At 39.7% G+C, this 14,953-nt stretch overlaps 1 protein-coding gene across 2 annotated transcripts in view; it reads right to left on the bottom strand.

Annotated features, from left to right (window-relative positions):
• LOC101165597 (low-density lipoprotein receptor-related protein 2) overlaps positions 1-14,438 on the bottom strand; it is a 36,444-nt gene extending 22,006 nt beyond the window's left edge. Inside the window, exons 1-36 of one of the 2 annotated variants that reach the window (XM_011487994.3) lie at positions 14,200-14,438; positions 12,619-12,729; positions 12,323-12,445; positions 11,524-11,640; positions 11,334-11,444; positions 10,377-10,493; positions 10,159-10,275; positions 9,855-9,998; positions 8,872-8,988; positions 8,658-8,786; positions 8,402-8,571; positions 8,080-8,303; positions 7,765-7,971; positions 7,486-7,688; positions 7,144-7,284; positions 6,741-6,950; positions 6,483-6,675; positions 6,073-6,198; positions 5,845-5,975; positions 5,464-5,601; positions 5,100-5,378; positions 4,772-5,011; positions 4,546-4,668; positions 4,344-4,460; positions 3,868-4,245; positions 3,521-3,769; positions 3,090-3,298; positions 2,759-2,940; positions 2,452-2,680; positions 2,143-2,320; positions 1,853-1,981; positions 1,518-1,684; positions 1,216-1,359; positions 807-916; positions 501-678; positions 76-289 (exon numbers count right to left, since the gene is read on the bottom strand). In XM_011487994.3, coding sequence (XP_011486296.1) covers positions 76-289; positions 501-678; positions 807-916; positions 1,216-1,359; positions 1,518-1,684; positions 1,853-1,981; positions 2,143-2,320; positions 2,452-2,680; positions 2,759-2,940; positions 3,090-3,298; positions 3,521-3,769; positions 3,868-4,245; positions 4,344-4,460; positions 4,546-4,668; positions 4,772-5,011; positions 5,100-5,378; positions 5,464-5,601; positions 5,845-5,975; positions 6,073-6,198; positions 6,483-6,675; positions 6,741-6,950; positions 7,144-7,284; positions 7,486-7,688; positions 7,765-7,971; positions 8,080-8,303; positions 8,402-8,571; positions 8,658-8,786; positions 8,872-8,988; positions 9,855-9,998; positions 10,159-10,275; positions 10,377-10,493; positions 11,334-11,444; positions 11,524-11,640; positions 12,323-12,445; positions 12,619-12,729; positions 14,200-14,266 — 6,022 coding nt within the window. In that variant the 5' untranslated portion in view covers positions 14,267-14,438. The remainder of the gene's footprint in view (positions 1-75; positions 290-500; positions 679-806; positions 917-1,215; positions 1,360-1,517; positions 1,685-1,852; positions 1,982-2,142; positions 2,321-2,451; positions 2,681-2,758; positions 2,941-3,089; positions 3,299-3,520; positions 3,770-3,867; positions 4,246-4,343; positions 4,461-4,545; positions 4,669-4,771; positions 5,012-5,099; positions 5,379-5,463; positions 5,602-5,844; positions 5,976-6,072; positions 6,199-6,482; positions 6,676-6,740; positions 6,951-7,143; positions 7,285-7,485; positions 7,689-7,764; positions 7,972-8,079; positions 8,304-8,401; positions 8,572-8,657; positions 8,787-8,871; positions 8,989-9,854; positions 9,999-10,158; positions 10,276-10,376; positions 10,494-11,333; positions 11,445-11,523; positions 11,641-12,322; positions 12,446-12,618; positions 12,730-14,199) is intronic. The other variant, XM_011487993.3, reaches the window with a different exon arrangement.
• Between the last annotated feature and the right edge of the window lie 515 nt (positions 14,439-14,953).

The following is a 14,953-nucleotide window of genomic DNA, read 5'->3' as shown; positions in this document are numbered from 1 at the left end:
GTAGGTAACCATGGCAACACAAAAAACAGACAAAAAAGTGAAAAACAGATGCTAAAAGTATGTGAATGCACATACCATCCCTTGCATGCACTTTGAGAGCATGCAGGCCAGACATGCCACTCCTCATCACTACCATGTTGGCACCAGTCTCCTTGTCCACCCTCTCAATGACTTCGTAGTCTGTGTCAGTGTAGTAAAGGTAATTCTGGTAAACTGACAGGCCCCAAGGATGAGACAAACCACTGACCACCGTCACCCGTGTTACTCCATCCATGGTGCCACTCTCAATCTGGATGAAAAGGTAAGAGCAATTACTATTGAAAGAGAAACCATTTATTTAGAGCATGCAAGACTGAATGAAGTGATTAAATTGTCGGTGTTAAAGCAAATTGTATTGGATTGTATTATTTTTTCTTAAGGAGAATATTGGTTTCTTCCTAAAAGGTGAAGCAACTTGGTTGTTTGAAAAATTCCTTTTATTTACAGCTATTTTTACAAACCTTTCCTGAGCCTGCCACACCCCAATACAGCTTCCTGGCTGAGATGTCAGCAGCAATAAACCCAATATTTTCCAAGTTGCCTGTGTAAAGATTTCTGAGGTTGCTTCCGTCCATATCGGCACTGGCAACCTTTGGAGGAACTCCAGTGTCTGACCCTTTGTCTGTCCAAAACAACTTTCTGTAAGAAAAACAATGGCTGTGATTTCAGAAATGGTTATCCTCATCCAGGTGTCTTTTTTAAAATACATTTTTATTGTATACACATATGTAAATTAAATATAAGATATAAATGCCATTAGTTTTTACCCTCGTGCTGGATCCAGAGCAATTCCAATGGGTTCTCCAGGTCCTTCTGGTTTGCCATTTGATGCAATGAGGGTCTTTCTGTATTTCTCATCTCCGTACACACGAATAACCTTATAGCAAAGTTCATTTAGTTACTTTTGGCCTCACAAGAAAAAATATCCAAACCGTTAAAGATGTAGTCAGACCAAAACATTGGGAAAAAAGAGCTTTACAGAAGAAAACCCTCTTGTTTTTCTAGACTGATTACATATTGTTCAAAATAAATTGTACTTTTCTTGTAAAATTAGAGATAAATAATTAGATCTATAGTGGCTAAAGACACTGGCCACATGTGCTAAAGCTTTACTTTATTTTAACAAGACTTGTCCCTTTAATTTATTGATAACACAAACAGATTTTTTTTACTTACTTCAATGGTTTTGCTAGTTGGGTTAGTGTAAAACATTAGCCGGCTGATCCAATCAAAAGCCAAACCAGAAGGCGAACCCATGAGAGCGGCTGGAGCAAACTCAGTTCTGTTAGTCCCATCAGTTTTTACTCGCCAAATCGATCTCTGTAATCAAATAATATTCAGAGATCATAATTTTTAGAAACAAGAATTTCACTGAAGAAGCCAAAGCATTCCCCTTCGCTCTAGACCATTATTAAAAAGACACTGAAAGCATATCCTTACAAATGTCTCCAAATTGTCAGGTCAAGAGGTCTACTTACAGTGCTTTGTACCCAATAGACAAACTCCTCCTGATCGTCAAAGTCAAGGTCTTGGCCCTGGCTGATGCCAAAGATGGGAGCCATAGCATTATTGGATGAGTCGGCCGGGTCCAAAGGAATGCCAAGAATCACAGAATCACTAGCTACCATCAAGAAGGGAGCGTCGTCTAGCACAGAAATTTAACCAAAATAGAACAACAAATTATACTAAAAACCAAGGTCCAGATGTAGCAGCAACAATGCAAAACTGGTATGAATTAGATGAAATGAAATACATGTGTTTAAATATACTTCCTGCTTGGTTGAAAACACGTACAGCAGCGCAGAAAGCCTACCTTTGACACAGGTACGTTTGTCATCATTTAGTTTCCAACCAGAGGGACAGTGGCAGGTGTAGTACCTGGGTCTCAGGGTTGACAGCAAACACAAGTGAGAGCACAGATGCTCACTGCATGGGTTGATAGCTAAATACAGATAGTAAAATGTTACACTCTAAAAAAAACATTAAATCTGGTCACACAAAAATCAGATTAACCAAGATCACATATTACAGGTAATTTTTTAGACTGACTTTGGAAAGAAGTAATTTTGTAAGAAACAAGTCAATGTTCTTTTTCTGAGTTACCTGGTGGCTGTTTGATGGGATGATCCATAACAATGCCCATGGGCTGGTAGACACTGCTCATCAAAATGGTAATGTTCCCTCCATGGAACTTGTTTGTACTCATCACTTTGCTGGTGTACTGCTCTGACCAGTAGATGCTGTCCTCAAAGATAGTCATGCCATGTGGATGCTGCAGAACCTGTCAAGAGGCAGCCATGCAGGCTTTTAAAATAATTTTAAGATACTGGAAAAATTACTAAACTTTATACTACCTAAAGAAGTTATGGTCTGTATTGATTTGTTCCATTTTCTTAATAAACAGAAACCTACCATATCACTTGCCATGACCTGATGACGATTGCTGCCATCATAGTCGCAGTAGTCGATGTATTTAAGGTAAGCATCAGCAAAGTAGACTCTCCGGGTGGTGTAGTCCAGGGCTAAGCCATTGGGCCAGTAGAGTTTAGTGCTGACGATGACTCTCCTCATGGCTCCATCCATGCTGGCACTTTCAATTCTCGGATTCTGACCCCAGTCGGACCAGAACATCAGGTTTGTACTGAAAGCAAAGTGACATAAGAGCTGTTTAATTAAACAATTCATAGTCCCAAAAACGTATTATTTAGCAACTACTTACTGGTTGCGGGGGTCTAGAGCAAGTCCACGGGGGCTGGTAACATTGGTGTTTAAGAGAACCTTTCGAAAGCGACCATCCAGAGTAGATACTTCGATGCACTCCAAGTCAGAGTCAGTCCAGTAAAGGTTTCGTCCCACCCAGTCCACAGCAATACTCTCAGGAACCATCAGACCAGAGAACACCTTAAACATGGATAAGATAAGTCAACAGTTGAGAATATTGTGTTTGTCCGCTTTTACTTTGTTAAGTTGCTGCAGCAGCAAAAAATGTTGGTTTCCTGGTTAAAATGTGCTCCTTGTACTTTTACTGTCTCAACTATCGTTTCACTTACTTCCTTTTTGTCTGTGCCATTCTGGTAGGAACTCCATATCTTTTTCTGAGAGGCATCAGCCCAGTATATTTTGGATGTGACGCGGTCAAAGTCGACAGTCACAATGCTTAAACCTGAGACAACTGGTCGACTCTCTGGTGGCTCCTGGTTGAGCTTGTTTGCGATAATCTGGCTGCGCTTTGCAACCAAAAGAACAGCTGCCTGTCGGTCTGAGAGAAGAAATGTGTCTCAACTAATCCACATAGCAAATACACACATATACTTATTCTAAACACAAGCTGTTAAAACATCATTTTGTGCTGAGAATGCTTATTCTATATAGACCTACATTACTGTTTTATATCTAAAAACTGACAAACAGGTATCTTTTTTTAAATATGAAGCCTAGTATGGCTCTGCACAGTTCAATTCTGTTTTGTTTTGCTGCTTACCTATGGCTTTACAGGTGCGTCCATCAGGCTCCAAGAGGTAGCCGTCTGAACAGTGGCACCTAAAGGTGCCTCTTTCGTTGTAGCACTGTTGGCTACAGAAACCAGGAATCAGGCATTCATTGATGTCATCACAAGTTTTGGAGTCATTGAGGAGCTGGAATCCCGGTGGACATGTGCACTGAGCACCAAACGGACTCTGGATACAACCATCGCTGCAGCCTCCATTGTTTAGAGCACAGTCTTCTTGGTCTTCATAAAAGTAGATGACAGCAAGCTTGAATGCTATGGACTTTTCTTTTTGATGAATCTCGTTGCTGAGACACACCTTGCTACATAAGGATACTTACTGCAGATTGGAGACTCATCTGCGCCATTGGGACAGTCTCTCTGTCCATTGCACACCTTGTCCAAGTCAATGCAAATTTGATCTGTGGGGCATAGCCATTGCCCAGAGGGGCAAGTAAAGGGAGGAGTTGGGCAGTTCTGCTCATCACTCATGTCCCTGCAGTCATTCTCTCCATCACACAACCAGCTCATTGGAATGCACATCTTGTTGGCACACTGGAAATAGCTGGATAAGCAGGTGACAGCCGGACAAGTGTTGTGCTCATCAGATCCATCCTCACAATCTGGGTGTCCGTCACATTCCCAATTAGCCGGGATGCAGAAACCATCCATCTGACACTGGAACTCATCATCATGGCAAAGCCCTGGACCTCTGGTGGCTGCAAGACCCCAAAAATATTTGCAAATGTCTTAGAAACAGCACAGTGCAAATTCTTTAAGCCTATACGGTAATTTGTTTTGTTTTTTGGCAACTTACGACAGTTCCGTTCATCCGAATGATCTCTACAGTCAAACACTCCATCGCAACGATAGCTTGAACTGACACACTGGTCTCCACTGGCACAAGCAAACTGATAAGACTGGCAGGAAAACTCTTATAGGGTAAAGAAGAAGAAAAACAGAAAATAAGAAAACACACATTTTTATTGTTCTGGTTTAAGCATGCGTTAGATGCCTACCGCAATTTTTTTCATCTGAGCCATCCAAGCAGTCTTGGTCTCCATCACATACAAAGTAGCTGCTTATACAGCGATGGTCAGGACATAAGAAGTACCCCGGGCGGCAGGTGGATATGCTCGAATCTGACAATCATACAGAGCTTTTCTGTCTTTTCAGTTTCTAAAGGTAACATCTGTTTCTGCGTTATTTCATTATCATGAAAGCGTTCAAAAGCTATAAACCTACTGCAGTTGCGTTCATCGGAGCCATCTCCACAGTCATTGTCACCATCACACAGCCACGCTTTGGAGACACACCTTTTGTTGTCACAGGTAAAGTATTCAGATGAACAGGTGGATGGAATATAAGTGGGACAGTTAACTTCATCAGAGCCATCTCCACAGTCATCCATCCCATCACAGCGCCAGCTGGAGTATATGCAGTGCTTGTTGTTGCAAGTAAAGGCAAGTGGAGAGCAGCTTGTGCCTGGTGAAAACACATAAGGATATGATTTGTTTTGTTAAAACTATTTACTTAGGTATGAAATTGTATTGCTCCACTATAAAGTTTTTACCAGTGTCAGTGCAGTTAGCTTCGTCGGTTTTATCCACGCAATCAAAAATCCCGTCACACCGGTAAGAGTTGGGCCTGCAGCGCCCTTCATCACATTCAAAAGAGAAGTCACCGCAGTTGTTGTCGGGTGGAGGCACAGAATCATCCTTGATGCAGTCCCTCTGATTGGCTTGAAGCTTCATTCCATCCGGACATCCACACACACGGGTGAAGGAAGGGGTTGGGAAGCAGAAGTGACTGCAGAGACCGTTGGGCACCATGTTACACCGGCTGGTGAAGGCTAAAGGAGAATGTCAAAGGGGTCAGAAAGTTCCCAGACTGGAATTTCTTGCCAAGCCTCGTCTAAAATAATGCTGTGAACTTACTGCTGTGGAGGTCAGCTGAGTAGGCCTTTATGTTCATGATGCCAGTGACTCCTTGTCTGATCATAACGCTTCCTCCTGCGTCTCTCTTTCTCATCTCAAATATTGCTCTTGTCCTCGTGTCAGACACATATAGGTAGTCTGATACAGGGAAAAAGTTTAATTAGAAAGATTCTGATTATTTAGAGTATTTTGAGTGGAAATGCTGACAAAGGAACCTCAAAACTTCAAAACCAATATATCAATATGTCAAGGTTTTTGCATAGCTTGGGTACTTTTATGGCCTTAATACCACAGCAGAATTTCATATTTTTCATGGCTGCAGGATAAATAAAACCACACACTTTGTGAAGTCCTCAAGCTTTGGAAAATCCAGAAGGTTACCTGAATAAACTGTCAGTGAGTAGGGCTGAGTGATCTGGCCGATGTTGGTGAACGTTTGTCTGCCAATTCCTACAATGCCAATGGAACCAATCTGATCCAGGAGAGAATCTACCCAATACAGCTTGTCCATCCTGTCACAAGTGACCAAAGAAAAGCAGGCCTGAAATCCTTTTAATTTGTTACAAAAAACATGCTTAAATGGGTCACATTTGTAATCTATGTAATTACACATAGTCAAGAGCGAGTCCATAAGGCCATCCCAGAGTTGTGTTGACCAGAGGAACGGCGTTGCTCCCATCCGGGAAGGCTCTCATTATGACTGCAGGCCGGTACCAGTCAGACCAGAACAAAAACCTGTGAATCAATTTACGATTGAACAGTTAAAAAAAAACAGACAAATGAAGGAATGTTTTCTTTTTAAGTTTTTCTTTTCTGCAGGTTGCGGTTACTTCAGAAAACTACTATGTAGTATTGCTACTATCACAGGAAATTAATTTTTTTCATTTGTTTAAATTTTGTAATAAAAGTATCAGACATTCAGGATGTTTACTGCTGGAATAGACTATCCCCCAACTGTAAACCCCCAATTGGATCAAATATAAATGGAAAAACTGATGAATGGAAATTGTTGTTCCTACCCAGCACTAGGATGAACTGCAATTCCCTTTGGATTTCTGAGTCCAGTAACAATGTCTCGTCTGGATTTGTCTGTAACTTTGAAGGCCACCACTGCTCTGTAGGTGGTTGTAGTCCAAAACAAAACCTTGGAGGTCCAGTCATAAGCCATAGCATCAATTATCCCCACTCTGTAGCCTGTCAAAATCTGCTGAACTGAAGTAGCAAAACGTCATTGCTGAGAATACCGATATAATTAATTCTATGTGAGAAAAACTCACCTGTGCCATTCAGGTTAGACTTATAGACTAGGCCTCTTGACCTGTCGTTGTAAAAGATGGCCCCTTCATTCCCATCAAACTCCACCGCAGAGCCAGAAAGAGACGTTCCTAGTCCTGTTAGGGGAAGTGTTACGTCTTCCTGAAGGGACAAGTTCAGAGGGATTCCCCGCACTGCCAGAGAGGTGGCCAACAACAAGTAGTCCTTCACCTCTGTAAACAGAAAATTCGGTTACCTATAAGCTTTCATACTGCTTATGTCTGAAACACAATTTCCTCTACATTCATTTCCTGGAGAAAAAGAAAAATTTGTGAGATAGTATAATTTAGCTTAAATGAGCAAAAATACTAAAGACATTCACAAACTGAAGCTAAGGATACTTTGTCTAGAAAAAGGAAAACTCACTAAAACAGGTCCGTTGATCAGTCTGTAAGTCGTAGCCATAGCGACACTTGCAGCGAAAACCCAAACCATCATTGTCTGTGCGATGACTCAACACACAAATGTGCTGACAGCCACCATTGTTTCTGCCACAGGGGTTCATAGCTGTAAAAAAAAGGAGAGTCACTTTACTACAACAATTTAACCTCAGTGTTCATCCTCTTCCGTAAGGATAAAGCTGGTTGTTTTTCATTAAAACTGTCTCTAAAATTGGAGAGAAATGTACCAAATTTTGACTAGCTGGGGATGAACTTTGAGGCTTAAAGTCTGAATTCCTTCTGAGTTAAAATATACGTGTCTGCTCACCAAAAGGCTGCAGGACAGGGTGTGCCACCGCAACATGGCCTGGCACATTTGTGGTACGGTAGAGAAGGGTCGGGTTGCTGCCGTTGAAGCGATTGGACCTGATCACACCCATCTTGGTCCAGTCAGTGAAGAAAACATGATTTTCAAACAAAGCTATCCCAAAAGGATGTGGAGACTGGGTTGCTCCATTAAGGACTATTCTCCTGAAAATGAATCACACCTTTTATTCCCAATTTTCAGATAACCTTTGGGTTAAAACTTTTTCAAAGAGTGCAATACCTGTCTAATCCGTTGTAAGTGACAGTCTCCACTGTGTCGAAGTGGCTGTCAGACCAGTAGACTCTCTTGGTGATGATATCAAGAGTAATCCCTGTTGGCGTCCCAAGTCTGCTTTTGACCAGTTCTACACGGTTGCTGCCATCCATGAAAGCACGCTCAAGCTTAGACTGCTTGTCCCCGCCACCCTTGTCTGTGAAGAACATGTATCTGCAAAAAAACAAAAAGTACTTGTTTCCAACAAGCATCTCAAGTTATTATTTTGTATTTTATAAAGTGCATTCAGTCGCTTTGTTTGACTGAAGCACGTGAACCCACCCAACTGTTGGATCCAACGCCAGGCCGTGAGGACTCTGCAGATTTTCCGCCACCAGCGTCACTCGATTCCCTCCATCAAAGTCGCACACATCGATGCGTTCCACCAAAACCTCCAAGACGTAGAGTTTCAGGCTGACCCAGTCAACTGCCAGATTCTGGACATCGTGAACTGCAACGGTCAGGACCTCTTTAATATTGTTCCCATCAAAGCTGGCGGAATAAACCTGGCAAGAGAATCAAGGAGCGTAATGTTTCACTGCACTGTGAAGGTGAAGAATAGCTTTATTTTAAGGAAAGTCACGACCCAGTAAATCAAACTGACCTTTTTTGTGTATGTATCGCTCCAGAAGACTAAGCTGCTGCGCCAGTTGACAGCCACCCCCACAGCATAGCCTCTGCCCTGGGCGGGCACCAGAGTTCTTGCAAAGCGCCCATGGATGTCAGCCACCATCACATCCCCACCATTTGTGAAAATGAGCTTTGGTAATCCAGCTGAGAAACAAAAGCAGCACATCGATCAGAAATATGTTAGAAATAGACCATACAGTGAGATAAAAAGGCTTTGAGGTGTTCTGTACCTGACACGTTAGCTTTACAGGCATGACCTTGCTCCAAGACATATCCATCCGTGCAGCTGCAGTGGTGTGTCCCAGGGCGATCCTCACACAGCTGGTCACAGATTCCCCAGATCTGACAGTCATTGTAGTCTGGGCAGCAGAGCAAATATAAAACAGATCAGTGACTGCAATAAAAAATTAATCGCTCATTTCAAGAGTTGAAACAAGCCCTCACCGGTGCAGGAGCGACTGTCATTTGCCACAATAAAACCATCCGGACAGTAGCATGTGCCTCCCTGAGGAGAAGGGTGGCAAAGGAACTCACAGCTCAAGGTGGAGCAACGATCCAAACCTGTGTAAAAATGGGGAAATAAAAATAAATACACACACATCAGCACCAAGTTGAAATTTGACCACGTTAAAGAGTTTTCATGGAACCATTAAGGGACATCTAAAGAATATCATCATGTAGCCATAAGTCACTGCATTACAAAACAAAGAAGTTAATGATAAACAAAGTCAGCGTGATGATGATAAGGACAAAAGAAATATAACTATAGTGCAGACTCAAGAAAAGCTTACGAGTGAAATGCACCCTATTTCAACTCTGTGATGACATTTACAGCCAACTGAATGTGCGGAAAATGTAAAAAAAAAAAAAATAAATAAAATAAAAAAGATGGTATCACTCTCTTACTCTAATGATGTATTCAGAATGGTAAAGTCCGTTGGCCCAGATCAAGTCCACCTTTTGGTCTGGATCGTGTCCTGAACCCTACGTTTGGTCTGTATTCAGACTGCCTTTCAACCGGACATTTCTGTTTCGAACCAAAGCTTGCAAACAAAACCACACGACTAAAGATCTCTTCAGTCATTGGCCAGGAATGATGAGGCGGAGCAAAGCAACGAGAGAATGAAAAATGGAAGTCCAATCCTTGCGATCCTTGTTGGGATAGTTCACTTATTCAAACTTTGTGTATCGCTGATCCATTTTGATCATTTGGATGGATCTGAGAGGGTTTCCCGGTCCCGGACCCAGTTCTGCTTGGCTGTTCTCAGACTGGCTCATCGGGGGAAACGATCTTTAGTTGACTTTAAGCAAACCAAATGTGTCCCGTCTGAATACACCCTTAGAGGTGCCTTGAAACGTTTAGAACTTACTAGATGGTACATTCTTACTTTTACCTTGAGAAAAATGTGCAGGTGAGATGGACTTACCACAGGTTTGCCCTGCTGTGGAGTTGGTCTCATCAGTGCCTCCAGGACAGTCAGGTTTGTCATCGCACACTTTATTTAAGGGTATGCACATTGTGGAGCCCGGGCATCCCCACTCACCAGGGTAACAATCTCGAGAGTCGCTATCTAAACACATAAACCAGACATAAATATAAACATAACAGAAAAAAAGTATTTATATCCCTTTAAAGTCATCCTTTTTGCCTTTTATCCAATATATTTAAAGTTTACCAATTCAACTGAAGGACATGAAACTTAAATCCATGCTACAATTGGGTTTTCTCACCGCAGCCCCTCTCATCACTGAAATCCCCGCAGTCATTGAACTTGTCACACACCCAATCCTGAGGAATGCATCTGCCGCTGGAGCAAGTGAAGTCACTGCCGCGACAGGTTGAGTACGCTGAAAGAAGACGGTGTTAAAAGGAGCTTAAAGGACTGGCTGCAGGTTTACAGATGAAGAACAATAGAAAGAGCAACTGCTCATGGCTGCTTCCTCCTTACCGCAGTCCTGCTCGTCACTGTTATCCCCACAGTCATCCCAGTGATCGCACACAAATGGCATAGGGACACAGAAGCCGTTTGCACACTCGAACTGATGGAGAGGACAGTGCTGACTTGCTGGAAAAAGGAAAATCAAAGGCATTACTACCAACACATCCAACAATCTTAGTTAGATCAGCAGATTATTGTCTAAATAGAGGAGAGTGTTGTTCAAGGTTTCAGTTTTGTAAAACAACAATGACCATAAAGAGCAAAAAACATACAAGCTGGTTTGTTTGGAGGTTTGTTTTCTGTCAAGACAACAGCCACAAACTACAAAAAAGGTCATTTCTGGTGCTTCACGAAAAAAAACAGACTAGAATTCTGATTTTTCTGAAACTTCTTTGCCTTCAGCAGAAAAATACAGGTTTAAGTTCAATTCGAATACTGACTTCAATCATACAAGATTTAAAAAATTTCGAGCTCTGAAATTAAAGTCATAAATTTGATGTGTTCCAAATTTTTTTACATAGATCTTTCTGATTTATAAGTTCAATTTTAATTTTAATGAAAGAAACATTTTTTCATTGACACACCATTGAAAGTACCCTTGATGTAAATATGCAGCAAACTATTTCTCCTCCAAAATGACCTTAACTAGGCCTTTAAGAAAAAAAACGGAAATGATTTTTTATTTATTTAGCTGGAAATAAATTCATGCGTCATCCAAACAAAATTTGATGACCACAATTAAAACCTAATAGTCATGTTGGGAATTACATGTAAAAAGTAGATAAATACGCTATTTTTTTGTTGGCCCAGAGAGAGATGCAGATCTTTAATTTACCCATATGTGTTTAGATTTCAAGTTTAAAAATGTATGTTAAAGATGTAATTTAATGTTGAACTCTTTATTATAAAGATATAGTGAAGGAGGGTCTTGCATTCTTCAATAGCTGTTGACCTCTGTGTACTTACTGCAGTTGAACTCATCAGAACCATCTCTGCAGTCCTGAAGTCCATTACATCGCTGAGAGTTGCTGTAACAGGCCCCGTTTGCACAAGTCTTCTCAGTGCAGGGTGGATAGTCTGGGAGGAAAAATAAAGCAAGGAAATGACAACATAATAGTAGATTAAAATACTCAGATTTGTCAAATAAGAGTCTTACTGCAGTTATTCTCATCAGAGTTGTCCACGCAGTCCTTCACGTGGTCACATCTGTATTCCCTGGGGATGCACTGACCCTCCCGACAGGTGAACTGGTCTGCGCTGCAGGTCCGTCCACCTGAAACAAGTTCAGTCCTTCAAATAGTGTTTTTAAGAGCCACAGAAGGCATTATAACAATGTCAGGTGGACAAAAGCCTTATATGTATTGAAGATTACCCAGAAAAAAAAACCATTGAAGATGGGCGATCACTTAAAAATGTACACTGCAAAAACTTGAATGTTAAGAAACTAAAAAGACAATTATTTGGAGAAAACTTATATTACTTTTTGTCTTTTAAAAAAATCTTATTAAAACTGTTTTAAATATTCTTAGTTTGAGAAAACTTGTCATATAATACTGCTCACTAAGATATGTTTTCTCAAAGTCATCAACCATTCTGCCTATTGGGTAAGAATGTTTGACTTATTTCTAAGGGGGCCTGTTTTCTCAGCGTACAAAAATTACCCCAAACATATATGTGACAAAAATAAAATGACCAATAATTTCCTTTTAAAATTACTTGGGAATTTAGAGATTTCACTCACATTTCAGGTTTTGGTGATTGAAACTAAAGATCCACACTTAACACATGAGGTTTTAGTCTTTATAGCTACTTTTTTGTAGTTTTGATAAAAAATTTCAGGTCAATAAAACATAAACGTTTATCATTAGCTTTAAATCAGTCCTTAATATTTACTAGTACTAAAAAATAGATCTGAAGTTATTTGGATTTCCACAATAGTTCTCTGTGTTCTTTACCACAGGCTCTTTGTTCATCTGAGCCATCAGTGCAGTCTTCCTCCCCATCGCAGACAAATCCTAAAGGGATGCATTCCCCACTTGTCAAACACTTGAATTCCTGTGACGAGCATTCCGGCAGTGCTGGAAAAAGATTTTTGAATATGAATAATTAGTTGTAGTCTCAGAATTTTCCCCTTTTCTGCCTTTTTTGTTGACTCACTGCATTCTGGAAATATACAACTTGCAAATGCATGGTAAGACAGATAAAGTGTAAGACATTTGCCAGATTTTCTGCCGCTGTAATGTTTACTTACGACAGTTTTGCTCATCTGAATCGTCTGTGCAGTCTTTTGTTCCGTCACATCTCCAGTCCATGTTGATGCATTGCCCATTGCTGCACTGAAACTCATTACTGCCACACCTACCTGTAGGAAAAGATGGAAATTTAAGGTCAAGTGTAATTATGATTTGATGGGCATAAAGTCCTCTGGTTGTACCAAATTGCAGATTTAACGTTAACTTCAATTCCTAAAAGCTCAGTCATTTCCAATCAGACCAGGGTACTTGAAAATAATTTTTTTCTCTTGGACTGAATTGCTTCTAAAATAAATAGTTTCTTTTTTCGGATAAGTGATGGTAATTATTGTTTTGGGTAAGATCTAAGAATATTTTCTCTTCGGTAATGATATAAAATGCAATTTTGCAAATTTCCTGTAAGATCTAAAGTCAGTTTTCACATTTGTAGTAGAGGTTTTGCAGCACGCTGCAGATTGATAAAGTTTTCCTCCACAGAAGCTTCCATTTTACACTTTTTGAATAAAACAACTAAAATAGTTTTTAAGTTAATCACTTAAACAAAAAACGAAATGTTTTCATCGAAATATAAAAAACCTTTAAAATTGATGTGAATCTTTAATATTTAAGTTTGCAATAACACAATTGTTTAGAGGAATAAAAAAATCTATTAGAAAACCTTAGAATATCTTTTTGTAAGTTATGTAATGTGAAACGTGACAACATTTTGAATGTGAATGTTTGAACAAAATCAAAACCTATTTGACTGATTCTCTAACAAATGAGTGACTTTTTATGAGCTTTATAGATGCTCATTTTCTCACCCTGTGCAGCATCTGAACCTAAAAGCATGTGATCTGGCCTTTAAATCAAAGTTAATTCTTCACCGGGGATGAAAAGTCAACGTCAGGATCAGGAGGCTGTAAAAATGTCATTTTAACACAATTATGTTTTTATTAGAAATAACCAAACAAAAGTTCAGGAAGCGTTATTAGTTTTTTAAACTCCCCATCTGTGCTGTTTACCTTTGTTTTATTTAAAAGAAAGAAAAATGAACTAAAAGGATATCAACCCTGGAGAACTGAAGGAACAATCATCTTCAGGCCTTTTTGAATTTGACTTTTTATTTTAGGGGAGCAGCAATTGACAGCAGCCAATAAAATAAAATACAATATAAATGTAAAAAAAATAGCGACTAAATTTGACCCTGTGGGCTCTCCAGAGTTAAAATTTTGATTTTTAGATTAGAATAGCATAAAAAAACTTTATTGATCCCACAAAGGGGAAATTACCGCTTGAAACTCCTTTTTGCTATAATTTAAAAATAAAACACAAGAAAGGATAAAGGAGGACACTTTATAAAAATTGAAAATGCTAATTATAGGCTTTAATAATAATAAATAGAGCCTCTTTTATTGTTCCTGAAAACAGCCTTACATTTTATAAAATGTAAAAAAACTCTGTCTTTCTATTCTTGCTTTATTGATTTTATTTGGGTAGAAATAGCATCAGAATGATATTAAAAAGATATTGTTTCCCAGGCTCTTCAGTCTTTCAATATTATATCTTCAAACAAAACAGTAGAAGAAGCATGGACTTACCTCGGGCAAGTTGGATTCCTTGGCAGATGAACAGAAGGGACAGAAGATGAAGACATTTAAGACCCATTTTTAACACCTCTTTACATCACAGGCATCAGCGTGGCACACGGCATGAACTCAGGCCCAGTCTGCACCCATGACTCTCTGAACCCGAGTGATTTTGAGGGAGATGTCTTTGGGACTGATGAGTGTCACCCTGACCAACCAGGGGCTCAGCAATGTGACAAAAAGCAATCCAGCCTTTTTATGGCTGACTCTTTGACATAAACTTAATCTAACATTAACTTTTACCTGTAGGACGGCTCTCCGCATCAGCAAAAAAGGTGACCACTCATTTTTGTGTAAAAGTTTAGCAGGAAGAGCCTGAAGCGAATATTCCAGCACACATGCTTTAATTGTATGTCTGACTAAACAAAAATGTAAAATTGTATTGATACAGAAAAATTTGAAAAGCAAACAAGCTTTACATCTAAGTATAAAATGTACTGATTTCGTTTTTTATATAAAATATTTTTTATGACGAACGATAGATCGATAGATAGATAATTCATAAGTGTATTGCTGTACATCATTTAGCTAAAAAAAAGCAAAAAATCACACCATTATTTTTAGAAAAAGAGATGAGCCCAAACCATAATACAACCAGCAGTCAGTTGATTAGTTTAATTCATCATTTTAACTCCCTGCTTAACCAATCAGGAGAGCACATTTAGACAACATTCGGTATTCTTGAAAACATTAATCATGTTTATTA

This window comes from Oryzias latipes, chromosome 19, assembly GCF_002234675.1.
Source record: "Oryzias latipes chromosome 19, ASM223467v1".
NCBI classification, from domain to species: Eukaryota; Metazoa; Chordata; class Actinopteri; order Beloniformes; family Adrianichthyidae; genus Oryzias; species Oryzias latipes.
The sequence above is the reverse complement of the archived record's forward strand: the minus strand, read 5'-3'. Positions and strand labels throughout refer to the sequence as shown.